At 40.3% G+C, this 27,491-nt stretch overlaps 2 protein-coding genes across 3 annotated transcripts; both read right to left on the minus strand.

Moving 5' to 3' along the window:
• Window positions 1-286: 286 nt before the first annotated feature.
• On the minus strand, window positions 287-26,381 carry mfn1b (mitofusin 1b). Of its 2 annotated transcripts, none has more exons than XM_005479212.4 (18): window positions 26,238-26,381; window positions 12,637-12,794; window positions 12,388-12,523; window positions 11,499-11,661; window positions 10,367-10,491; window positions 10,177-10,285; window positions 8,260-8,367; window positions 7,995-8,148; window positions 7,694-7,761; window positions 6,148-6,269; window positions 5,773-5,899; window positions 4,327-4,431; window positions 3,817-3,919; window positions 2,959-3,185; window positions 2,709-2,879; window positions 1,845-2,041; window positions 1,469-1,603; window positions 287-1,242 (listed from the first exon to the last, which is right to left on the minus strand). In XM_005479212.4, the coding sequence occupies exons 2-18, from the start codon at window positions 12,782-12,784 to the stop codon at window positions 1,173-1,175; spliced, it is 2,268 nt and encodes a 755-aa protein (XP_005479269.1). In that variant the 5' UTR covers window positions 12,785-12,794; window positions 26,238-26,381; the 3' UTR covers window positions 287-1,172. The 2 variants fall into 2 exon arrangements, with proteins under 2 accessions (XP_005479269.1, XP_005479268.1); XM_005479211.4 differs by lacking the exon at window positions 26,238-26,381 and adding an exon at window positions 13,204-13,434.
• LOC109196911 (SH3-containing GRB2-like protein 3-interacting protein 1) lies at window positions 14,681-22,629 on the minus strand. The gene is made up of 14 exons (XM_019351458.2): window positions 21,414-22,629; window positions 21,188-21,259; window positions 20,799-21,032; window positions 20,518-20,624; window positions 20,245-20,413; window positions 18,866-19,901; window positions 17,498-17,616; window positions 17,287-17,409; window positions 16,557-16,622; window positions 16,346-16,434; window positions 15,572-15,677; window positions 15,259-15,364; window positions 15,049-15,110; window positions 14,681-14,955 (listed from the first exon to the last, which is right to left on the minus strand). The coding sequence occupies exons 1-14, from the start codon at window positions 21,435-21,437 to the stop codon at window positions 14,863-14,865; spliced, it is 2,406 nt and encodes an 801-aa protein (XP_019207003.1). The 5' UTR covers window positions 21,438-22,629; the 3' UTR covers window positions 14,681-14,862.
• Window positions 26,382-27,491: the final 1,110 nt, after the last annotated feature.

Consider the following 27,491-nt stretch of genomic DNA (forward strand, 5'->3'; position numbering starts at 1 on the left):
TAAAAGAAAAAAAAATCCTGCACAGTTCATATGCCACGCTGTTTTTTTTGTGTCGCTTTTATGGCTCTAGTCACACCAAACCAGCCTCCTAATTCAGTGACAGATTCGTCTTTCAAATTGATGTAGTTTTGGCTGGAGATTTCTGTGCATGTAGACAGCCACAGATTTGATGCTGTTAATTTTACAGTCACTAGTCATATTATCAGCGGCAGACTGCATGTAATTGTCAACTTCACGCCATTCATTCATCTCTGTAAGTGTCCAAAAAGAAACGCACAAAATCTCGTTTTATATCGTTGCAGTTTTAATGAAAATCTACACATACTTCAGGACACATTTGAGGAAAAAAAGTTACAAAGTGCACACTGGTGTAGTCATCATCAGGTAATGGGTATAAATAAAATATATATATATAGATATATATATATATATTTATATATATATGGAAAGTTGTTGTTCTATACAGTTTGGAGTATTACAAAATAGAAGACAAGGCTTCAGCTTTTCATTCGTACTCAAATGATTGAGTGAATTTACTGAGCTTCCTGTAACTGTGAAAACATTTTCTTTCATTATTAAATTAATTTGCTTTTACACAGTGTAGATGTGACCAAACAGATGCACGTACAGTCGTACAGACCAACTTCATTTGCTCCATAGAGGTTATTGAAATATTCACAGTCAGAAGCACATTAGTGTCCAAATACAGCACCCGACCGGTGGTGTGCACGCCGACCAGGATAACAGTGACCCATGGAGCGTATCTGCACAGGACTCTGTGTTACAGGCAGGTGTGTTTTGAGGTGTGTTCACTGCTTTTTAAAGAGCCTGACACACAGCAGACCCTGTTGTGTCTGGGCCTTTGCTTGTCTCTCTGCTAATCATGAAGAACATTAATAATCATCTTTTTTTTAAAATTTTTTTTAAAGATTAACAGTCAAATCTAGAAAATTAAAAAAAAAAGAAGGGGAAAAAAATTGTGGCTATTCAGATTGAAAACTGTTCCCGGGGTACCAAAAAAATTATAAATGAATAATTGAGAAGCTGATTATCAAAACATCGGCGCATAAACCTCGGCTGTAGTTTACGCGATCTTGCAGTGACGTGGCACCGGACTGAGGAATGACTGGCTCCGTGAGAGCTGAACTGTCGAGCGATGAAGAACAGGATCTTCACTGCTCAGGCTGCAAATACTGCTTGTTGAACTCCTCCAGCTGTTTCTCCAGGTCAGTGGCTTTATGTCTGCATACATCGTGTATAAAAAAATAAATACATGACTTGTTACCTTCTTGGTTTGAGATAACATTTTGTGATATCTGTCATGTAGAACTCAACTATACGTTTTCAATTACTGTTATCATTCATTTGATCTGAGATGTTAACGTTCCCCACACTGGTTCCTGATAAATTCCCAGACAGACACTGTACTTTTCCCGTTATTCTCGATAAGAGAAGGAGCTGGACTGACCGCAGGCTCTTGGAGCGGCTCTGGATGCTCTCCAGCTGATCGATCTTCGCTGTCAGTTGACGGATTTCTGCCTCCAGCTCTTTCTGCGTCTGGTCCACCTGCTGACAGAGCCTAGCAAAGGTTGTTGCCATCTCCCTGGTAACACAGAGGGCACAGTGTGGCACTGCTTATTTATTTAGCTCTGTTACAGAGGGCGGGGCTGAGCTGTGTAGGTTTAAATTAGGAAAGGAGGCAGGAGGAGGGAAGCAAAAACCACGAGGCTATAACCTATTCATGCACACAGAAGAGCAAGTTGCAGGAATTATTATTAGATGGTCCACAGTACACACCGTCAGCTCACTGGACAGACAGATAATATGAAAGGCAGCACACTTACTGTTGGACTTGTTTGCTACAGTTTGCACTCGTAAGGCTGACCATGAGCTGCATTTTATCGGATGCATAGTCCACAAACTGCCGCTTCAGAGCGCGCTCCTTTGCCTTCGTGGTCCAAGTGAGTCTCTCGTATAGGTACAGCAGGCCATAGAGAGAGGCTGACAGGGCGATCAGCCTCCAGCCAACGGTTCTCCACACCTGAGAGAGAGTAGGCAGGTGAAGCATGCGTATTTTGCTGTTTCAGTGGTGGAAGCTTACATTAAACATGTCGAGTTCAGCGCTGTGTATTTGCAAATACTACTCTTCTCTCTATAGGTTTACAAAGACGGTCATCTAAACAATCCTTTTGAGCTACAATGCAACAAATATCAACCATTTTTAATAGGAAACTTCCTATTATTAACATGCTAGTTCAGTGGTGGCAAACAAGGCCTGAATTTCGTTGGACACCGTTTTGGACATTTAGCTAAACTTTATATTACTTTTGATTTCTGAATATTGGAACGCCCTGGTCCATAACAAAGCTCAGGGAGTGCATCAAATAAAAACTCAATGTCAAACAGTTTCTTACAGTTAAATACATCCAATCAGAGTTCATATTGTTTGACTGTCCACTATTAACTGAGAGGTTAAAATGAGACCTGGGTTCTCGAGCTCCTTTTATTAAAACAGGTTCAAACATCTTTGACAGTGAAACCAGTGCTGTGGTTAAGAGCAGCTTCTTCTATTTTTTTCCTTCTTCTTTTTATTGTAAATCACTTTTGTTTTAAATGTGCTACATAAAAAAAAATGGATTTATTGTCTTCCTCACTCACACACCATATTTCATATGTTGGAATTAAAAACGACCTCAGACACAACATACCACTCCTCCAACGACCAGTATGCCCATTGAAGTGCGGGAATTGAGGGAAGCGATGGCTACTACCAGGTCCTCCTGGGTCATGAGGGCTGTCTGCTCGTTGGGCACTGCCACGGTTGTGGGGGGCGCTGAGGAGGAGGGTGTTTGGGTCTGAGGCAGTGCTGGGCGAGGTGTCTAAGGAATGACACCAGAGTTTTTCAGAATAGGGTGTGAAAAAGTCTCATTACAATAATAATTCTTGATTGGTGCGCACCTGAAAGTTCTGGTCCACCAGTCTAAGAGCTCTCTCTGCATTGGCAGATCCCAGGAAGCGGTGGACTAATGCTTTCCAGCCCAGCGAAAACTTAAACTCGATGTCTTCCTGGAAGTCGCTGCAAAGTGTGGCGCAGTTTAGGTCGTAACTCATGTCAAACTTCCTGCTGTTCATCAGCATGGACACTTGGCTCTGGGTTGAAGAGGGAAGCAGAGGGAGCATGCTCTCTGGAAAGGGAGAACCCCAGCATAAAATGAAGAGAAGGTATATTTGCACACTAGGTGGGCAGCCCTTCGAAATGAGGACATTCACATTTGGACACATTTGGAGCTGGTATAACTTTAGGGACCTGCTGGGCTAGTTTAGAACCAAATATGACACATTTGTGTTCTGGATTCCGACACTGCTTTTCTGCACTTATCCTTACAAGGAAGAAGAGAAACCGATCTGTATAACGGCTCCTGAAGTCTTTTCATCAGAGGGCACATTAACACCTTTTCAACATCACTGTCACCGAGCACAGCTTGCATGCGTGCATGACAGTGACACATTTGTCGCATAATGGGGCATGGAATGACGGCATTCAGCAAGGAGGGTAAATATAGCAGTGATCTGGGTATAGCAGACATCAGCCTGAAGGCAAAAAGATTCTGACCAAGTTCAGCAATGCTGCGAATGAGTGATGGAGCGAAAAGAAATGCTGGCCTGAAGCCATTTTCTAATAAAAAAAATGTCCATTTCTTAAGAGATGAAACCATTTTCAGAAAAGTTTTAGACATTGCATTAACGACTTCAGCTTTTATATTGCAACATTGCAAAGGAGCTCTTATTACTTAACATCCATGTTACGTGAATTACCTATCATGTATTCCTGGGTGGACTGAACAGAGGCGTTGACAGCATTGGAGCAGCGGAAAGCCAAATTCTTGCCCATCCCCTCCTCCACGTGAGCCAGCAGCTCCTGCCAACAGCAACAGGGGTCAGAGGTCAGATGGAAAAAAGGATCTTCGCACGCATGGCCCTGTCACAGTGTTTATGCAGACTTGGCATCTGTTATTGCACTAAAACTGAAACTGGAACACTGTAGTGCTAAAGCTAGCAGATGCTAGCTGCTTTCAGAGGAAGGAAATAGATGCCTGTCAGATAAAAGTACACAAAGTTAAAGTAAATGTGTGTAGTACACAGCGTAGTAGAGAGAAACTTCATCAAGTAGCATGTACAGGCAGTTTATCTGCTTGGTGACTGAATGTGTAGCAGACAACTTTAATGAGCATCGATTGTTGACCCTTACAGCAACGCTGTCTAAGCCGAACATCATTTTATTAGCTTTTATTTCGTCTGAGGTGTTTTTATGTTGCCTTTACTTACAGACTTGTAAATTTTGAGGACCTGAGGTGAGGGGTGGAAGTCACTGTGGAACTCATCAACAATTAAATGAAGGCGACAGATCTCCTCCCCCATGGCGGTGGAAACCTGGATAAAACACAACATGGGAGCTCAAGCTGAACTCGTCAATGACACACAATGGAGCTTCCTCTGGTTTCTGTCCAGGCATCAAGAAGTTTTTCCAATTTCAATATCAGCAAAATAAAGAAGAAAAAAAAAACAATTACAGAGTTTCATTTTTGCATATAGAGGTAATTCAGTTAACACTTTCATTTAAAGGAGAAAGGAAACAGACAAAAGCTCTGTTAATCAGTTAGTTCAAATAAAATGTTAAAAATGGGTCGTTCCATCTTATTTGTCTTTGAATCCTGATCAAGTCATCGCTGAGCCGATATTATTGATATAATTGCAAAAACTAAGAACATTTTGTCATCTGCTGACTCTGAGAAAGTGATCCATGCGTTTATTTCATCCAGGCTTGACGACTGTAATAGTCTCTATTTTGGTACCAGCCAGGCTCTGCTCTCTCGTCTTCAGCTAGTTCAGGATGCTGCAGCCCGACTCCTGACAGGCACTCGTAAGCACGACCATCTCTCTCCAGGCTCGTTTACACTAGCTTCCAGTGCATTGTAGAATTGATTTTAAGATGTTATTGCTTGTTTTTAAGTCTCTAAATGGATTAGCTCTGTCATACCTCTCTGACCTTTTAACTAAAGGATCTCTCAGGTCAGCTGATAAGTTGCTTCTGACTGATCTTAGAAGCAGGCTAAACACAGAGGAGACCAGGCCTTTGTGACTGCTGTGCCCAAACTTTGGATCAGTCTGCCTCTTCAGATTAGAACATTTTTAAAACCTGTCTGAAAACACATTTTTACTCTCTAGCTTTTAATTGTGACCGAGTTTGTGTTTTATTCTCTCTGTTCTCTGTGTTTGTTCTACTTGTTACTTTTGTTTCTATGTACAGCACTTTGGTCAGCCTGTGTGGTTTTTAAATGTTGCTTACAAATAAATTGATTGATTGATTGATATAATATTTGCTGACCTACTGGCATTTATAACATCTGATAAATTTCTCAGCTGATCTAAAGAAGAGACAGGTGGAATACCCTTCAATCAGGTGTTGATGTTGCATAATTTGGCCACCAGAGGGCACCCTGCCGTCTGCTGTTGGCAACATGTTTGTCAATCAAAGCAGACAGCGTGAACAAGTTAATAAATAAATGAGAAATCTGTTTTATAAGCAGAAAAAAACCCTCTTAGCTGATATATAGTAATATCTGGCTCCTTAAAAACTATGATCAGATGAAACACCTAACTGATCAGCAGATAATTAGCACTGCATGTGTTAGTGTAAACACAAAGTAAATATCTGAGGTTGGAGATCCTTCAGGACAGAAACAAATCCATTTCTCCTTTTGTCAGTGTTACCTTGGACTCCACGTCCTCACTGATTGCCTTGATCTTCTTTTTAACTTCATCGACTAGCAGGTTGAGTTGATTCTTGACAAACTCCAGCCGATCCATCTGATACTCTCTGTCCTCCAGTGCCGCCACTCTGAAGACCCCCCCGCCCCCGAAACAGGAAATGCTGTCATACATGCAAACTAGCAGGTAAATAACTTGACAGTAAAATGTTGATTAGACCTGCACAGCAGAAAGAAGCAAAAAAATCCCCCCCAAAAAACGTGTTGACAACTCAAATTACCACATAATTTTTCAGCATGCTGATGTTTTATCTCTAGAAACCCTTCAGCTGGAGGAAGATCAGACATTATGAGTAAAGAAAACGTAGTGGGTGCTCACCTCTTCTCCGCGGCCTCGATGTGGATGGCATCCATTATGCTCTTGACTTGTTCTGTGATCTGCTTGGCCCTGATAGTGTGCTGCTCAAACTTTGTTTTCACTGCTGACTGCGAGATACACTCCTGCGAGGCCATAACACACAGGTTACTGTGACATTTACTGTGGCTGCTGCTGGACGCCGTGCAGGAACTTGCACGCCACCAGGGACGAATGTAGAACAAGATAAACACCTGCTACGTTTGACTTAAAGGAAGAAGAAAAGAAATGGAAACACAGGTATGGAAACGACAGCAGCAGAGTGCATATCTTGTGTCACACAGCCCACATTTGGTCACAGTAGTGTGTTGGTGATCTCACAACAAAATTAAGAAATAAAAATCAACATATAAAGTGAATTTAAACACAAACGCAACAGAGTGAAGGAGGAAGTGCAACATAGATAAGTAGGAATTTTATGTCATGTTGGGATTGAAAGTAGCTGTTCTTCATTTTAAGTTAAGTAAAGAGTATTGCGATGACTTACTGGAAACAGATTCCTGACCCTGACAGAAGCAGCTCTCTAACGATATAGTAGATCTACTTTATCAGAACTGTGCTTTCTTTGTTTTTCTCACAGAGCTCTTTTTGTTTCCCCTTTTCCAGCCGTATGATAATTTGTCTGATATGCTCTCTTCCAAACAATTCCTCCTTTATTGGGCTATTTCAGGTGTAAAGGAGGAGGAGAAGTGTATGCTAACTTGCTAATTGCCTACTTTAACATTTTCCTATGTTGGATCTAATCTGATGTTCCAGCATCCATCACTAACAACCCCAACAGCCAGACCAAGCTGCCAGTGAAGCCAAATGTCTCTTATTCTATGTGCATTTATTCCCAGGATCTATACAGTAAAATACAACAAAAACCAAAATACCACAATAAGATGCAAAATAAAAAAAATTAAAAAAAAACAGCAATAGAAAACTCAATGAAAAAAGGTTGAACTAAACAAACGGATGCCCTCACCTAAGTGAATCTAGATTTCAGCAATGAAGACGCAGGTTGATGTAAAAAGGCGCAGCGAGTGGACGGCCCTGTGGGAGTCAAAGTCTGAGCAGCTGACCTCTTCTGTCAGCTGTTACTGCTCGAAGAAAGACCCACGCTGACTCTTGTTTTTTAAAAAACATCAAAACACACACAGACTACTACTACCACTACTTTCAGCTGGCAAATGAACATCTGAAGATTTCTTATTTATTCCTCAAATGTTAGCAGACTTATGCAACAAGCTAAGTTCTAGTTCTTGTAGAGCAGCCACTCTTTTCTTCTCCTGCTCACAATGAATGAGGAAACGATCTCAGTTAGCTTAGCGGTGAGTTTCCTTCTTTCTTCAGCTGTAATTTCTGACGATGCGCTAACTGCAACTCTCAGCAGGCATCCATGCAACCTAACGTTTCTTTGAATCCTATATTTGTAATGACTAAAACATCCATCCAACACTCAGTTTGTTAGTAAACATTGGAATATAAGCTTCAATGTATCCGTTTTCCTAAACGCACACAAACACACCTCAAACCTCCTTTCAAAGCACTGAAACTCCTTCAGTCTCTCCTGGAAGCCCTCAGCAAGAGCGCCACCTGTTGGACAATTTAATCACATTAGAAAGATCAAAGTTCTGAACATGACTGCAAAAATGCATGCGTACTATACTTTGACTCACATCGGATGTAAACATCTAAACCTCTAATTTAATATTCGTTCATAGTTCTGCTTTATATTGATATCAAGGCTTCTGCGTAACACTGGTGAATGGACGTGTATGAAATCTGGGTAGTACACTTCGTTAGCCCGACCTTCCCTGTATCCTCACCTGTTTCAGGCATGCCTTGTGCACGCTGCATACGGGAATTGAGCACCTCTTTTGCAGAGACAAAGAAAATGTGGTTGGGTGCCTTATCACGGTCCAAAACTTTGAGCTCGTCCACCAAGAAGTTCACACAACGGTCTGTGTGCTGCTTCCTCACCTGAAAAAGAAGACACGCCACCTTCACGTATGAGAGGTTTTTTACATTATGTATTCTCAAAGTAACAATCTCTTTCATTGGAGGCTGATGACACAGCAATCCCATACTCACGTCCTCCATGTATTCTGGTTCATTTGCTGAGGCGTCCCAGCGATTGTTGAGGATGAAGATGTTCGGCTTTGAAAGACGCTCATTCACTTTGTGGAAAAAGTGCTTTTCCTAAAAGCAAAGAAGTGCGGGTGTTAAAGGACAGTCTGAGTAGTGCAGAAAAGTAAAGACAGAAAGCATTATTTCAAACGTCACTTCTTTCTTTCCAAAAGAAAGCTCCTGTTTGATTTGACAGGGTGCAGTCTGCAGGGGTAAAAATCCTCACGGTTTGCACACTTATGCAGAAATGGTAGCTTTATGTTTGCTACTCAGCCATCTAAGTTATTTACATAAATCCTCCATTTATATCTACAGAAGAGCCCAGAGTGGAATGCAAGTCTGCTTTGCCTTTAAGAGCTGCAGCTGCATTAAAGATCTCTGTGACTGGCTGTGTTTAGCTTCATGCTGCATGAATGTGCAGACAGAAACAAGAGTGGGGCCTGTTTGTGGTTGGACATAAACACTGGCTGGTTGCACTCTTATCTGCACAGCATAGAAAACATCCACACTGGCCCCTCTGGCACTCACATGTGACTAATGGAACTGGAAAATTGGAGTCAAACTGCTGTGCCACCATCCACTTCAATGAAAACTCAGAGGCTTATAGAGCAATGATGGGTGACAACGGGCCGACGGACACAGCGACTCTATCATCTAATAGCTATCGATATATGCATTAATATACATTTAAACAAGTAACTGACAAAGAAAGAGCAGATAAAATATCAGTAACTAACAAGCCTAATAATGGTTTTAATGACTGACATGAGCATATAGGCAATCTGAAAAAAGCTGACTAGACAGATCAGATAAGCCAAGATGACAGGTGCTGGCAATACGATGACAAAATTCAGAGCTGGATTAAAAACGGGAACAATGAGGGAATTTGTCTGTGAAGGTTCTCAGTCATCCAGGTCATCATAGTCAAAGGAGTTTGCAAAGAAAAGCGTCTGGACTTCTTTAAGTTGCTTGAAGACGTTTCACCTCTCATCCGAGAAGCTTCTTCAGTTCTAAGGTCAAATGGCCAAGAGTCCCAGATTTAAACCCAGTGGGAGTATCCCCCCAAAGAGGGACAAAGGACCCCCTGGTGATCCTCTAATCACATGAGCCAAGGTGTGAAAGCGGGTGTGGGACTTAATCAGCCAGGGTTTCGGGTGAGCTCATTGTGAAACCTGGCCCCACCTTGTCATGTGAATTCCTGAGGTCAGATGGCCCAGGATGTGAGTGGGCGTTAAGGCGTCTGGGGAGGGAACTCAAAACTGGATTATAGATGGCAGACAGTTGGTGTCGTAAACCACCGCCTCTGTTCAAAGATGGTCGCTCACAGTGGACATAGATGGCCTCTTTCACTCCTCTTTCAAACCATCACAGATGGGGCCATCCTGGGCCATCTGACCTCAGGAATTCACATGACAAGGTGGGGCCAGGTTTCACAATGAGCTCACCCGAAACCCTGGCTGATTAGGTCCCACACCTGCTTTCACACCTTGGCTCATGTGATTAGAGGATCACCAGGGGGTCCTTTGTCCCTCTTTGGGGGGAAACTCCCACTGGGTTTAAATCTGGGACTCTCGGCCATTTGACCTTAGAACTGAAGAAGCTTCTCGGATGAGAGGTGAAACATCTTCAAGCAACTTAAAGAAGTCCAGACACTTTTCTTTGCAAACTCCTTTGACAATGAGGGAATTTCTTTGATCAAACCTTAAGTGAGTGGTGCTCACCCACGGAGCTGTTTCGATGATTTAAAACGTTTTCCGGCCTTTTCCCCAGCTCAGGTTATTCTCTATCTACGCATGAAAGTGCTGCTGCAACTAATTATTGAAACAGAATGACATCAGGACAGCAGCCAAACATGAGCTTGATGTGTGTGAGACACTTTACCGTGTTCATGAGTGTAGACTCCGAGTTTGCCACCAGCACAAAAACATCAGCATCCAGGCAAAACTTGTCAATCCAGCTGTCCAGCTGTAACGTGACGTCTGTGCCAGGGCTGGAAGTCAGAAGGGAGGTCAAATACACCAAACGTACGAGATAGGTGGACTTTTCAGATGCGAAGATCTGATCCTGTTACCTGTCTACAAGCACCAGGTCGTCTCGCAGCAGAGCACATTTCGTCTTTGGCCAGAAGACACGAACCAGGCAGCCGGCATCCAGGCTTTCATCCATGAGAAGTGCGTGAGCCAGCTGGTTCACAGTCTGCAGACGGGGAGGAAATCCACTGATGTTAGGAATATTTACACAAAAAGTTTATGGTAATGCAAATGAAAATTTTAGCACATTTTGCAGCTACCAAATTGTGTTAAAAACCACCAAAGGGAGCTGGTTTGAACCCTGAATTGTCCCAAAGAATCCATCAGAGTGTGAGAGAGTGTATTAACAAAGCACCTTAGGTCTGTATGACTGGAAGAAAAGTGGCTTGTAGTGAAAAGTGCTCCGAGTGCTTGATTTGAGTAGAAGCGCATTATTCATAAATATGAGCAAATTTACCACTTGGAAACCCACCTCACTTTAATCACTTCAGTTATTAACACGTAAAAACACCAGACTGATTATCAGGAAGGTGAGATGAAGCTGCTCAGCTCCACACAGTAAACAAGACTGTAGAGTCTCCTTTAAATTTCAGACACCTGACACTGCATTAAACATCCTGCCTTCATGTCACATGTTCTTACATGGCTACAAGTTCAGCCTTTGCCCAGTTCAGTTTGCATTCGACTGACTATTTACGTGGCTGTAGCTCAGGAGGTAGAGCAAGCCATCGACTACCTGAAAGGTTTGTGGTTCAGTCCCTGGCTGCTCCACTCTGCATGCTCGCAGACACATTGGAGTATGAATGTGTGTGAAGTTAGACAGAAAGCACTTACACAGAAATAAGTGCTAGTGTGAAAGCGCCATATAAGAACCAGTCCATTTAGCTACTCAACCGCTACATTTGTTCTGCAACTGTGAAAAACTTCAGTCCCATTATAACTGGTGTTTTAATAGCAAAACACAAACAACAAGGATAAGGACATATAGTATGAGTAGAAAGAGCGGCAAGCAGCGTGAACAGATGGTCTGATTAACGACCACGGTGGCATTCTGGTGCGTGTGTTCACGTAAACTTTGTTCTCAGTTTCTCTGGAGGGGATCAGGCGCACATAATTACTAGACAGAGCTCGCAAACTTCCAAAAACGTTCTGCTGCCTCTGAGTTAAACTTACCTTGACACTCTTCTTTTCATCTGAGCCGTCTGTCTTGAGGTAGGCCTTATCATCATCGGTGCCCTCCACACTCAAGAAGCAGTTGGTTGTGTGGCCAATACCACTTGGCAGCACTCGATCCCTCAGCATGGCATTAATCACTGTGCTTTTACCATTACTGGTCCTAAGATCAACAAACAGATTTTTTTTACTTACTTATTTAACCTGTATTCACAGAGGCGGTCCCACTGAGACTCGAGGTCTCATTTGCAAGTGAGGCCTGTTGTTGCTCAGTGTGCTCATAAGTTTAAAAACTCATAAAGAAATGAAAGTGTTACGTACAAAGTTCCTGTTATTTTCAGCTAGTCCAGCTGCTGTATGGTGCAATTTATTGCCATCTGACTGAATTGCTTGTTTTGCTGTGACACATTAGTTTCACGGTCAGGTAACTACTCGAGGCACGTGACTCATAGTTAAAGAAAATGAAAGTAAAGACACGCCTATCGGCACGACAGGGAAAAGAGCGCTTTAACATTCTCACGACTGAGAGCGTCACAACGAAAACCCCGCTCTGGAAAATACCATTTAAGAATAGCACTGCTTTTGGTAGAGCATGTGTAAAGCATGGTTATTAAAGTTCAACGAAAGTTAACATAAAAAGTAAAACTAGATGTGAAAACATCTGATTACACTGAAATAAAAATAAAAAGACTTCTTTAGCAAGACTTAAGATGTCTCCCCGAGAGTGAGTCCACTTTCTTCACAAATGCACCGTTTATATTGTAATATCCGTTCTGATCTTCTTAAATCTCACAAACACATCACTGAAGTAAACTAATAACAAAAACTTTAATGACAATAAAGTCGTTAAATAAAAAAAAAAAAAAGTCTGGTCAACAGGTAGACTAACCTGCCAAAAAAGGCCACTTTCATGTGCCTGCGTGCCAGCACCTCCTTGATGACAGCCAGTTTGTCTGTATATCCCTTAATCTGCTCCTTCTGATCCTGAGTTGTGATGTTCTCCAAAGCTTTATTCCCGCTGATGTCTGTCAGCACAAAAACACAGCATGAAGAAAACCAAGTGCTGTGCGCCTCCTGCACCAACATTCCTGATTGACAAGAAGTCGGTGTTAGAAGCTCCCAGGCAAACTTCTCTCACCTTCCACAAACTCTGAAGTCTCCTTTACGTAGTGGAGTAGCTGCTCAAACACATCGCTTATCGTCTTCTTGGCCACAACAAAGTGTTTGAGAGGGGAAAACTCGCCCCGGGCCGAGTCTGTCCGTCTGAGTGGAGGCGCTGCAGCCATGCTGGTCAATCTGAAGCCGGAGGTGTCAGCAAGGACAAACACACTCGTATCAGCGGACACGAACAACACCGCAAACACAGTTTGGATCGAGTCGAATCACTTCTGTTCATCTTAATATTACAGTTACATAACTTTAAAGTATCAAACTGCAGTGGATGGAAGATGGATTGTTTATTAAAAATGTTTTTAGCGAAGTTATCGAACAAGAGTTAGCAGTGACGCCGTGCATCTTCCTACACATTCCTACACACGGTGTTCAGATAGGTAGCTGTACACGCATATGCCCGGCTTTTCTCGGTTAGTTATTAGCAGCTGTAACACTTGAAAATCTGTCATGGTGAGTGCTAACAGATTAAGCTAGGTCATGTTACAGGCAGCCGTAAGCTAGCATTAGCCCCGGCGCTACTTTTTTTCCTCACCGCTGTCCAAAGAGAGCCCGCGTCCTCTTCTCATAACACAAATAATATAGATCCGGGCGGATAATGCAGAGATTTCCTTTGCTTACTGGAAGATTGATTGCTGTCAGACTGGCTAACCCGTGTGTTCACTGTAATGTCACACCGCCAAGTTACTTAGAGGAAGAAGTATGCTTCCGAAACAAATTTTCAAAATAAAATGCCCCTTTCACAGAAACACTTACTTACTACTTTTACCATTTACTACTACTTACACTACTAAGGGCTTTGGAGCGTGATGTCACGGGGGTGGGCGTGGAAAGGATTTTGGCCCGATCCGCCATTTTGGGGGTCTAGCGCAAGTGAAAAGGGAGCAAAGGCACACACAACAGCCATGGTTCGTATTTGCTGTGTGGTCGGCTGCAATGTGTGATTGCACGACCGGTGTTGTGCCAAAGTAGTTACCCCCGTCAAAAATTGTTTCCCCATCCACGAGAGCGCGCAAAGTAGGAGGAGCCACTTGCCCAGCTCCGTTCTGTACGCTACTTGTCACTGATCTGCAGTCGACGCAATAAAGAGTAAAAGCTGGAAAACGGCAGGCTCGATTAATTTAATATTAGTTTCGTGACATTGTAATGTGCCTGGAAGACAATTTACATTAAACTGTACACTGAAATAACCTGCTGGGAATACTTTGTCTAGAAAAATACTTTGATACTATAATACTGTAAAACCAGATGCGATCATGGAAACACGTCGCTCTCCGGTGAATTTACACTTGGTTTACACTTTGTAGCGAAGCTATCACGAAGCAGTTTATTTGCAAAATCAATCACAGTATAACCAATAACTACAGTAACGTTGGAGAGGGTTTCTTCACAGCAAAAGTTATGGAGGGATACAGATTTTATCAGGCTGTGTGGCATCGGCTGCCAAAATGTGTGCCCCCCCATCTGTAATCCATATTGGCGTTGCTATCACAAAGGGTATATTTGCAAAATAAATCACAGTATAACCAATAAGTACAGTAATTTTGGAGACGATTTCTCCTTCACAGCAAAAGTTATGGAGGGATACAGATTTTATCAGGCTGTGTGGCATCGGCTGCCAAAATGTGTGCCCCCCCATCTGTAATCCATATTGGCTTTGCTATCACAAAGGGTATATTTGCAAAATAAGTCACAGTATAACCAATAAGTACAGTAACTTTGGAGAGGATTTCTTCTTCACAGCAAAAGTTATGGAGGGGTACAAAATTTATCAGGCTGTGTAGCATCGGCTGCCAAAATGTGTGCCCCCCCCCATCTGTAATCCATATTGGCTTTGCTATCACAAAGGGTATATTTGCAAAATAAGTCACAGTATAACCAATAAGTACAGTAACTTTGGAGAGGATTTCTTCTTCACAGCAAAAGTTATGGAGGGGTACAAAATTTATCAGGCTGTGTAGCATCGGCTGCCAAAATGTGTGCCCCCCCCCCATCAATAATGCACATTGGCGTTGCTATCACGAAAGAGTTTATTTGCAAAATAAATTACAGTGTAACTAATAACTACAGAAACTTTGGAGACCAATTTCTTTTTTTAGACTTCTTAATTTAACATCTACATCTATATATGTAGATATGTGTGTTCTCAACAATGTGTGCCATAAGAACACTAGCTGTGCACCTTTAGTGTCAACTATGTACATGCGAAACAAATAAACACGTCTTCTGGTGGTGGGCTTTTCAAGCAGAGCTGGTGGAACCACCTCAAACACTTCTCACACTGAATCTGTAAAAAAAAAAAATAATACAAATCCCAATGTTAAAATTTCATTTATGGGAATTGATCATAACATTTAGCAGTCTTTCTTGATGTCATTACCCATTTATTGTCAGTTTCATGCTCTTCTTCCCCGCAGAAATGACAGATGTTTGTCAGGTCATCTGTTTTAAAAAGTGAAAAAATTTCACATAGAGTATACTACCTACTGCACTTATTATTTCATTCAAAAAACTATATGGTTTGTTTCTACAGCCATCATGATGAAAATATTCATGATGTCAGAACACTGAATGGTGGAAAATGAGTTACCTGTCTCTAGGAGGAGAGTGGTGGCAATTTGCAGCCTGTGTGTGTTTATGGCCTTTTTTGTAGACGGAAAGTCTATTGACTCTTTTCGCAAGATCTTTTCAGCAAACTGAAAAAGAGAGTCTAAGATGACTAAATAGGCTAATATTATTTATTTTTATAAAAATTATTTTATAGAAATTTTTTTTCTGTGAATCAATCTCTTTATTCTCTTGTGTAATTATCTTATATTCCTTTTCCTGTTATTAACATTTATTACAACACAACATTTTCAATATTCTCGTGTATGTGTATGCATTACGGTTAAGACTCGTACTTTCAATGCAAAGACTCCACATGAGGCAGCGTCCACTTGTTTTGGGTGTTTGACTGTGTCACAAGTCCATCTTGAGACGTTGCATCCTTTTTTTCGCATGAATTCCCTGAAAGACAAGTACAATAAAAACAAATAACATTTTTTTAAATTTTGGTGACACAAAAAGGCGAACAGTATGGAGAGCTTAAGTGTCTGTTGAACATCAAGTTAAGAACACTGACCACACTGTTTTTTTAAAATCATAACTTTTTAAAAGTCTACAACGCATTTTCGTGTAGACTTCGCATTTTGTGCTTTTATTTTCCTGTTTCCTCCCATGATATAGAAATCAATCACTTACACAGTACACTTTCAAGAGATGTGGAGGAAGAGCAAAGATGAAATTCACACATGTATAACCTATGTGAAATTATTTTAGACATTTGTCTGATGTTTTATTGCTAAACCTCCACAACACTTTATGCAACTACTAAACATTATTATCCCCGTGCTATATTTTCTAATATAAAAACATCATCTCATACAGACATCAGGTCCTCAAATAAACATTGAAACATGGGGAGACTTCTCTTTAAAGGCAAAATTAACCCAAAACACCACAATATCAGAAGGCCAACACTAAAATTTAAACCTGTTGCTGCTAGTTTTTTAATTCTGAGTACCACTTTTTTTTGATTGACATCATACTTATAATTGTCATAATAAACACAAAAATAACAACAGCAACAAAGACTTTAATAAAGGGTCAAAATAAATTTGAGCAGTTATCCTTACCTTGTTGATTCCAAACAATTTTGGATACCTTGTTTAGTTTCTCCGAGTGGATCAAGATACAGCGACTTCTTTTCTTGTGGGTAAATGACCTACAATAAAATTGGGTGGAGAATTACATGTAATAATTCAATATTTAAGATTATCTGCATGCCATGCATTTTTCTTATAAAACTGATTTGATGGATATTGTACATGCAATTATTTTTTTTACCACTAATGTCCAGTGATGATGTTCATTTACAATTCCCAGAATCACTTCATGCTCCATGGGTTTGATCTTAAATTAAAACAAAAGAATAAAAATCTTAACTTCAGACATAAAAAAAAGAAATGCAATAACATGTTGTTTCGAGTCCTTTTTTATTAAAGCAATTTATGATATATTATATATCATCCACTTATATAGTACTCTGCGACAGCCATGATTCACCCCTCATTTCTTTAAACTGTGCAAGAAGCTGGACTATCTTATATTTTTTATAAGTGGTTTTGCACATTACTTCCTCCAAGATTAATAAAGGTCTTTCTAAGGATTTTCTTTGGACATGGAGTTCATTTTCACTCATTTTCAACGCGATCATTGTACCATCTGCAGAATAATGTTTAGTGCTTTCTTAAGCCTCTTTAACAGTGACGTATGATTCACTTGAGAATAAAAAGGTACCTATTTAAGAGGTGAAGCAGTGTTGATGATTTCAAAAGAGGTATTAGCCCAAATGTTTGCAAATCTCAGCATTGATTGGAGTGTGTACAAAATAAGGAGGAAACCAGACAAGCAGAGAACAAAAGAGAACTGGCAAGTCTAATAAACTATCCACATCTACAAACCCCAGTCTCAATTCATTCTTTCTCCATAAGCTGTTATCCAATCTAAATCTGGATGTGGATATGATCCGAGGTACTTAAACAATACACACAAGATTCTTTCTAGAGATACCTACCTTGAGTCTTGGAGCTTTTCTCTTCCAAATGGCTGTCATTGAAAATGAATCAATGAATGCTGCTTTTGCTGAATTATGGCGATTGCATTGTCTCACCATGATCGCAAGATATGCATTAATAGACTGCGAATACAAAATGTAAACATTTTTTAACTGTTGTCAAGCAATAAAACACTGATAGTTGCATTGTTGTCAGTAAAGATCACTGTACCTCACTTTCCAACTCCATGTCCGGACCAATTTGTTGAATATCCCAGTAGAATAATTTGTAAGCACCAATTTTTGAGAGTAGAACATGAGGACTCTTTCCAGCCCAGGCATCCATTATATCTACAAAAAGTAATGAGAAAAAGAGATAAGTCAGCAGGACAAAATGTAAATCAAAATTTATTTCAGAGTAAATACTTTTAAGACGCTGATAAAATGGGCACATGGTTTAACATTGTATTTTGTAGAAAAAAAGAGAGCACTTAAATTTGCTTTTATTTGGGGGTAAAGGAATTTAAATACATAGCAATAGAAATGCTCTTGCCCCTATCAAGTCTTTTTTCCAGCAGAAACACCTATTACAACAAAAAAATTTAGTTATGTTTTTTCTTGAAGCTACATGAATAGATTTTAAAATAGTCATGTTCAAAGCTTGCACCTGTGGCCTTTACTATTACATAACCATTTCTGGAAAAATGTTATTTTTCTCCTTCAAAACTATTATTATTATCTTTAAAATAGAGTGTCAATTTCTGGGCTGTTAAAAGCAGCATCTTAAAGAGTATTTGATCTTTCGAACTATTGCTGGCAGGCAGTCATCATCACAACATTAATATACTGCTTGTAGTGGGCATTCTATGTCACTAACAGCATATATGACAGCAATTTTAGAAAAGAAGAAAATGATGAACATACACTACTAGTCAAAATTAGGGACACACCTTCACATTCAGTGTTTTTCCGTGTGTTCATGCTTTTCATGCAGTGACAATCATCTTAGGTGACTACCCCATGAAGCTCACCTTACAAAAGGCCTAGAGTGCGCAAAGCAGTGATCAAAGCAAAGGGTGACTAATTTGAAGAATCTAAGATATAAAAAATATTTTTGTTTCTTTCATACTTTTTGGTTTACTACATCATTTGTGTTAGGGTTAGTGCTCCATATGTGTCCATTCATAGTTTTGATGCCTCGAGTTCTAATCAACAATGAATCTAGAAAATAGACAAGGAAATTAAGAAACAACATTAAAATGAAGGTGTGTCCAAACTTTTCACTCTTAGTGTACATCAGATGTACAATATCAATCATGAACATTCTGGGTTACACAACAACAAAAGAAAGATTCACAGTTTTGAAGGACTCACTTTTTCATTTGTGTAATTTTACACATGTGGCTTACATCCTTTCCCAAGTTTTCTATACTGTTTTGCTCCATGAAGGTTTTTTTGAATTTAAAGAATCTTTTAGGAAATATACCTAAAAAATCTGTTTAAAGGTGTAAAATTTGCTATGCCATGATCTACAGAGTACTGAAACAAACACTGTCATAGGAATAAAAGTCAATTTTAAAATTTTTTTATATTTATTTACATTTCTCTGCAACAGGTTCAGTGTATCTTTGAGGTGGTGATGCTGGAGGTGGTGCAGGGCTAGCTTGTGCGGCTGTTGCTGGGGCTGGTGTCACAAGTGGAACTGTTGCTTCCATGGATTGTGCTGTAGATTGCTGGGCTGTAATCTGTGGAGCTGAGGCTTGTGTGGTTGTTGCATTTGGAGCTGTGGTCTGTGAGGCTGGGTCTGCTGTTATGGTCTGTGAGGCTGGGTCTGCTGTTATGGTCTTTGAGGCTGGGTCTGCTGTTATGGTCTGTGAGGCTGGGTCTGCTGTTGTGGTCTGTGAGGCTGGGTCTGCTGTTATGGTCTGTGAGGCTGGGTCTGCTGTTATGGTCTGTGAGGCTGGCTCTGCTGCTGTTTGGGATTTGGTTTGTAGAGCTGTAGCGTGTTCTGGTGCTGTAGCACTTGTGGCTGGTTCTGGTGGTTCGTTCTCTTTCTGTGCTGTTGCTCCTGACTCTGGATCTGATATCGTTGTTGCTATACCTTGTGGAACTGGAGATGGATGTTGTGTTTGAACTGGTAGTGATGCAAGTGATGCCATTGGTGCTGTAGCCTGAGTAGCTCTAGGAGGAGGTGGTGGTGGTGCTACCGCCACTGGTGCTGCTGGACCTGGTTGTGCTGTTAGTAATGTGGCTGCTGTTTTCTTTGAACCCCGGTGTGGCACTCTTGGCATGCTGTCTTTGCTTAACTTTAGTTGGTCAATATTTACTTTTGGAATTATTGTCCCATTGGAATCCTGAAGATCTGCACTTTTGCCTTGGATTGCTGTAATAATGTAAGGGCCTAAAAAGTTTGCTTCAAGTTTTCCCCCTTTCCTCTGCTGGCTTCTTATGTTAGCTCTTAAAACTTTGTCACCAACTTTGAAGACGACATCTCTTTTCATCATTTTTATTTTGCCCTTTGTTTTTTCCTGAGCTTTGACCACATTGTCCTTCACCAGTTCCAACAGCTTTTGGTGCTTTTGAATGTCTTCCGACAGCTCCTCCTGCCCCACAATGTCTTCCACACTCTCATCAACCTTTGAATCAAAAGACATGTCTATCATTACTATAATTTGTGTAAGATACACAGATAATACATAAAAGAACTGAGAAATACAGTGAAAATTTACATTAAGTGTCTTTGGTAAGGTTTTAAGACACAATGTATTGCTGGCAAAGATTCAGTGTATCTTGGGATTGACTGGACACGAAGAAAACTGTTATTGAGGGTTTGAACAATCCATAAAAATATTCAGTGATGTAGTGCTTTTATGGTGGTGACGTAGCATCCATTGAAAATGATCTCCCTGCACCTCAAAAACTAAAAAAGTTTTGTTGTGTGGGATTTCTGTGTAGTTTGTCACAGACAGAAAGACATACCATGAACTCTTCTGGGATTTCGGAAGGATAGCGAGCCTCTCTGCCAAACATTAGGTAATAAGGTGAGTATTTGGTGGTCACTTGCTTTTTAGTTCTGATTCCAAACATTACAGCATCCAGATACTCATCCCACATTTCTGGATGGTCGCCAACAACTTTGCACAGGGCTCTGACAATCAAAGCACATAGAAGACATTCATATGAAAGATCATTTACATTTTTTAATAGTTTAATGTCATACATTCATGTTTTGGTTGAAGGGAACCCCCATACCTCTGGATGGTGCCATTCATTTTCTCCACCAGCCCATTTGTTTGTGGGTGATAGGGGGAGCAGAGGCTTCTTTTAATTTTTAACAATCCGCAAACCCTTTTGTTGAGCTGCAAAACCAAGTAATATACACTGACTATAAGCACATTACAATAAGAATTTAAATAAACAGCTGTCATACTAATATCTCAGAAATAGATTTATAAAGAACAGAAAATGAACCATTTTCCAAAAATTATTCAAATATGAGTTCACATATTTTTGCCAAAGACTAAAGTACTTACAGAATTGACAAATTCTTTGCCTTGGTCAGTAAGAATCCTTTTGGGGGCTTCGAACTGGTGGACAAATTTTATGAGACAGTTTGTCACTTCCCCGGCTGATTTTGACTTTAAAGGGTATGCTTGTGGCCATTTTGTAAAATAATCAATAAAAACACATATGTATTGATGTCCATTGTTGGTTTCAGTAAGTTTTCCAATAAGGTCCATCCCAACCAGTTCAAATGGCTGAGAGACCTTAAAAACAAAATCATAGTTAAGTTAATAATACTGAAATTACACAGAATGCTAGTCTACTGTTATAATTTTTTCAAGTATATAATCAGTAGGTTTCTAAGCAATGAAAACATTGTTTGATTAAATGTGATTATTTGCTATGGTCAATGACTAACCTTTATTGGAATGTATTCCGCTGGTTTTTTAATTGTTGCAGCACTTGCCTGGCAAAGTGCACACTGGGAAACCTAATCAAAAATAAAAGCAATTCAATAAGAAACACAAGAGTTGATGATCAAGGTTTACATAACTTATTTTGAGAGATACAGAAACATTGCTGTGTTCCTCTTAAAATAAGTTAGCTGTAGTAGAATTACACAGAGTTTGTTTTGGAGTACCCACCCAATTATTGATGTCCACTGACATCCCTGGCCAGTAGAACCGCTTTGAAATGGCTTCTCTTGTTTTTGTTTGCCCGCAATGGGCCCCAGTAGGACTGGCATGAAAATCTGAAAAAATTGTGTTTGCCTCATCAGCTTCAGAAGCCAAAAAGATTATGCCACACACAAGACTGTATTAGTGATACTAAAAAAAGTGATGGATGTGCAAAGTCATTATAACTAATGGCCTTCAGATATCATGGAGTTATTTTTAATACAAATATCAATTCAAAGTAGTTTAATTCCACATTTCCTGCTGTCAGTAATTTTCCACATATGTAATTTAAAGACATAAAGACATAACAGTGGGTACACCTGCGTAAAAGGGTGTGGCACATACCACTCCAAAAGTAATTACGACGTAATATATTGTAGTTAAGCTATAAAAGGACGAAAACAGTTCTTAGTTAACGCTGTCTACTTAATAGCAAACCTTAAAACTTTTACTTTAATAAACGCCCATGTGCCTATTAACTGAGGTTAACTAGGTCAAAGAAAGGTCAAGCTAATTAAATCGGTTAGTGCAAATTAAGACTACGCATTATGCCATTGTATATGTGTTAATATATATGTATTGATGACATTTATAAACGCTACGAAGTTGCTGTTATTACCTTCAATGTCGTAAATAGCAGCTTTTCTTCGGAGAAGAAACTTCTCTTTCTTCGTGAAAAGCGCTGGATACTCGCCTTTCAGTTTATATGCAACCAAAATCTTGTACTCGTCTGGTTCCATCCTCTTGTGGTGTTTGTTATTTTCGAAAACAAATTGTAAAGTAATCTTCTAGTTAGTTCAGAGCCACTCTGTTTTTCGGTTCGTGCGCACAACGTGAGCTAATTTGCATAATTGATGAGGAAAACCCACGTGACCAGAGATTTTGGAAAAATTTGACAATGTCGGAGTCAAGTAGGCCTACGAAAGGTTGGCCAAAACTAACTTGCAAAATTTTGAAAAGCCCTGTGACTTACAAAGACGATATATATATATATATTTAAATGTTGTTTTAAATTTTATTTATTTACAAAGAAAAGCTCTGCCAATGTGCATTATTGATGGGGGGTGCACACAATTTGGCAGCCGATGCCACACAGCCTGATAAATTTTGTACCCCTCCATAACTTTTGCTGTGAAGAAGAAATCCTCTCCAAAGTTACTGTACATATTGGTTATACTGTGACTTATTTTGCAAATATACCCTTTGTGATAGCAAAGCCAATATGGATTACAGATGGGGGGGGCACACATTTTGGCAGCCGATGCTACACAGCCTGATAAATTTTGTACCCTCCATAACTTTTGCTGTGAAGGAGAAATCCTCTCCAAAGTTACTGTACTTATTGGTTATACTGTGACTTATTTTGCAAATAAACCCTTTGTGATAGCAAAGCCAATATGGATTACAGATGGGGGGGGAACACATTTTGGCAGCCGATGCCACACAGCCTGATAAAATCTGTATCCCTCCATAACTTTTGCTGTGAAGAAGAAATCCTCTCCAAAGTTACTGTAAATATTGGTTATACTGTGACTTATTTTGCAAATATACCCTTTGAGATAGCAAAGCCAATATGGATTTAAGATGGGGGGGGGCACACATTTTGGCAGCCGAATTAGAATTGCTACACAGCCTGATAAATTTTGTACCCCTCCATAACTTTTGCTGTGAAGGAGAAATCGTCTCCAAAATTACTGTACTTATTGGTTATACTGTGACTTATTTTGCAAATAAACCCTTTGTGATAGCAAAGCCAATATGGATTACAGATGGGGGGGCACACATTTTGGCAGCCGATGCCACACAGCCTGATAAAATCTGTATCCCTCCATAACTTTTGCTGTGAAGAAGAAATCGTCTCCAAAGTTACTGTACATATTGGTTATACTGTGACTTATTTTGCAAATATACCCTTTGTGATAGCAAAGCCAATATGGATTACAGATGGGGGGGGCACACATTTTGGCAGCCGATGCTACACAGCCTGATAAATTTTGTACCCCTCCATAACTTTTGCTGTGAAGGAGAAATCCTCTCCAAAGTTACTGTACTTATTGGTTATACTGTGACTTATTTTGCAAATAAACCCTTTGTGATAGCAAAGCCAATATGGATTACAGATGGGGGGGCACACATTTTGGCAGCCGATGCCACACAGCCTGATAAAATCTGTATCCCTCCATAACTTTTGCTGTGAAGAAACCCTCTCCAACGTTACTGTAGTTATTGGTTATACTGTGATTGATTTTGCAAATAAACTGCTTCGTGATAGCTTCGCTACAAAGTGTAAACCGAGTGTAAATTCACCGGAGAGCGACGTGTTTCCATGATCGCGTCTGGTTTTACAGTATTATAGTATCAAAGTATTTTTCTAGACAAAGTATTCCCAGCAGGTTATTTCAGTGTACAGTTTAATGTAAATTGTCTTCCACACGGCACATTACAATGTCACGAAACTAATATTAAATTAATCGAGCCTGCCGTTTTCCAGCTTTTACTCTTTATTGCGTCGACTGCAGATCAGTGACAAGTAGCGTACAGAACGGAGCTGGGCAAGTGGCTCCTCCTACTTTGCGCGCTCTCGTGGATGGGGAAACAATTTTTGACGGGGGTAACTACTTTGGCACAACACCTGTAAGTTCTAAATATGTTCATATCACTCTTTATAGCCTATTAGTTTTATTTTCGATGCGCTCTGAGGTCATAGCAAATTAGAACAAACATCCTACTGAGTGATTCTGCAGAACTACCTTCTCTTTATAGAGTTTCTAATTATTTGGCATTATTGCAGCAAACCAGCCTATGAAATGGATGAAACACATCGTGACTGGGTTCCAGTGCTACATAAGGGACCTGCTTCAAACATACCACCATGCCAATCAGATTACTTCTTCCATGTGAGGGTGAAGAGGTGACCCTTCTGGATAAGATGGTGAAGGTTTGCTGCGTTTGTTGAACAGTGTTATAGTAAAACCAGGGAAAATGAAACTTGCTCCTGTTAAATATTCTTAAGTCTTTTGCTGTATAAATAGTGGTATTTTTTTTTTCAAAAGATACAGTAAATAATGTTAGTAGTGGGTGATATCATGTAAACACTGTCATGATTTTGTGTAAACATTTTGTCTTTTATAAACTATAAATGACATGGATTCTACATTGTAACTGATGTGATGTTCTATAAAGTGGTTTTAATAATAAAAAAAGAGGCAAAACTTAGTTTGTTTCTTTATTCAACTTTTGAACAGTGGTACTCAGTCAGTACATATTCAGTAAATGCAAATAATTTACATGGCAGTGCACTACAGGCATAAATTTAGACCCCTAGATAAAACATTATGGCATTATAGCAGTGACAACTCCTCCACAGTAGCAGGTGGGATTTTTCTTTTTTGAGGACGGCTCCTTTTACCTTTCATTACGGATGGTCTGTTTATGTTTTGATCAAGAGCCTTTTTTTGGGCAGCTGAAGAGGAGAAGTCTCTTATGGCCAACCTCTGGCTGTATCTTGGTCATATTACCAGGCAAAACCCAGTATGCAGGTTCATCTGTAACAGTCCTTGTGCCACAGATCCGCACTGTTGCTTCTACATTAAACAGAAGAGCAGCGACATGGGTGCAGGTCTCCACGACTCCGGCCACACGGGTGCAGTGGGCGGCTTCAACCTTCCCTGTGATGCTCACAGTGACCCATGGCTGCAATGCTGGTTCATTCAGTCTTTGAGAGTGCAGCACCTGAAACACACACAGACAAAGTTAATTTAAAGACAAGAACTATGAGCCAAGGCCGACATAAATGTGTTTTATCTACTTTATCATAAATGTAACAGTGTTTAGAAAGTTAGCACATACATGTCATTTTTCATTTCTTTATGTGTCCATCTATAGAACGCTGCATTTTATAGGGTAAATCTGCCTGTTCTCTGTCAGAAACCTGCCTGCAGAAAATGAACCTAAAGCATGTAATGCAAGGATGTCATCACTTTAGAGATGGAGAAAGCATAAAGTGACAATTATGAATCACTTAATATGATAAGGAGATTCTGCAGGTCATTAATCAATGTATAAAACTAAAGATGTATTTTTAGTGACACAAGATACAAATATTGAAGCAAGATGTATAATTAGAATTATTTATAATAAATATGAATAAATCATTGCAGTTTCTTTAACCATAGAGAATAACTAAATCCTTCAGGACAATGTCACATCAATGCACTGAACTCACTATGTTATTCACCTAACAGCCTCCACATGTTCTCACTGTAATTTCACCCTCATGAATGAATTTATGCTGCACTAATCTGAATGTTTGCAGGGAAATCAAACGCATTTCACTCGCAGTACTCGAGCTGACTTACCTTTGTTTGAATGACGAGTTGTAGCGCTGACTCCACAGATAAGGTACGAAAATATGTCAGGCTACGTCAGTAGCGGTTGGTCTTCAGGGTTTCTACTCCACCGCTGTGTTTCATACCGGTCCACATTTCCAATGCACGCGATTTTCTGCAAGTACCGCCGCTTCGCCTCTGGACGCAATCGGTCTCTATACAGTCCATTCTCTTTTGAGCTGCTTTTAAGCATCTTGTAATCGTAGTTCGTTTTGATTCGTAGACCCCGAAAATGGTGCCGCGCTCCCACAATGCATTGCGGCGTGACGTCAACTCCAAAGCCCCTTCTGTAAATGTGACCGCTGCTAACTGATGTCGCTTTAGTTTATTTACTGTTGAACTACGTGTGTTTTCCTGTTTTACCGCTGCCATTGTTTTTAGAACTTAAACGTGTCATCCTTACCTGTGTATATCGAGTCGATATTGTTTCTCTCTTAAACCGCTTTAGCGGTCAATGTCCTGACCGTTCAATTAGAAGCTTTCTTTTATTTTCAAACTTTAAGTGTCTAGACTTCCTGTTCTTCCACTTGACGCAGCCCCCTCCAGCGTCAGCTCCATTCTCAGGACAGGGGGCGGAGATAAGTGACGAAACGGTTGTCCGGAAACAGCCAATCAATGAGCAAAGAATGTGTCCGACCCGGAGCTCTCCTTTACTGTAAACGCCTGTCCGGGATATCTATATACGATTGTTTAGAGTCTTTAAAAGACAGACTCTCTGCACGTTTCTGCAAAAACCTTCTAAGCATTTAGTGAAAGTGAAGTGAAAGTAAAACAAAAAAACTGTGAAACTGAAAACAATAAGAACCAAACCCGGCAAACCTGTTATGAACACCAAATTAAACTAAAATCAAATTTAAAACGAAACCAAAGGTAAAAACCTTTGAAAAATGAAAATAAGACAGTAACTCAACTCAGGTTACCCAAATAACAAGCCGTGGGTGACTAAGGACATCAAAGCCCTCCTCAACAACAAGAAGAGGGCTTTCAGAGGGGGCAATAAAGAGGAGGTGAGGAAGGTCCAGGTGTTACTAAAGGACAAGATCAGAGAGGCTAAGGACAATTACAGGAGGAAGCTGGAGTGGAAACTCCAGCAGAACAGCATGAGAGAGGTGTGGAGGGGCATGAAGACTGTTGTGAAGGAAGGAAGGCTCAGGGTTTAAATAATCAGCATCATGGGCTCATCCGATCAGAATGAGAATAAGCAGTCATCTAATCATTCACAGGGTTCTCCTTTTATTCTCAATTCAATAAAGCAAAGAAGGAAAGACACACATGGACTGCCAATGCTCTGCTGCCGCCCCGTGTGGGAGTGAAGAAAGAGTGAGCCAAAGGTGAATGCAGTCCTTATATACTGTGTGACAGGTGAGTGCAATTAAGGACAAGCACCACACCCAATTAAAGGTGAGAGAACTAAACAAGGTGCACCTGGTGAAGTGAGTGGGTGTGCGGGGATATGCTAAAAGGTGAGTCTTTTCAACAAAGACCATCACTGGATTCAGGCCAACCAACAGCAGGGGAGCTGAGGGAGGTGAGGATAGAGCTAACGAGTTGAATCTGTTTTTCAATAGATTCGACACCACAGTGTCTGCTCACACCCCTACAACCTCACCTGTAGTCAGCCTGGAACCCAGAGCCACACCACTGTGCCAGCCTCTCT

The sequence above is a fragment of the Oreochromis niloticus genome, linkage group LG23 (genome assembly GCF_001858045.2).
Source record: "Oreochromis niloticus isolate F11D_XX linkage group LG23, O_niloticus_UMD_NMBU, whole genome shotgun sequence".
Lineage (NCBI taxonomy): Eukaryota > Metazoa > Chordata > Actinopteri > Cichliformes > Cichlidae > Oreochromis > Oreochromis niloticus.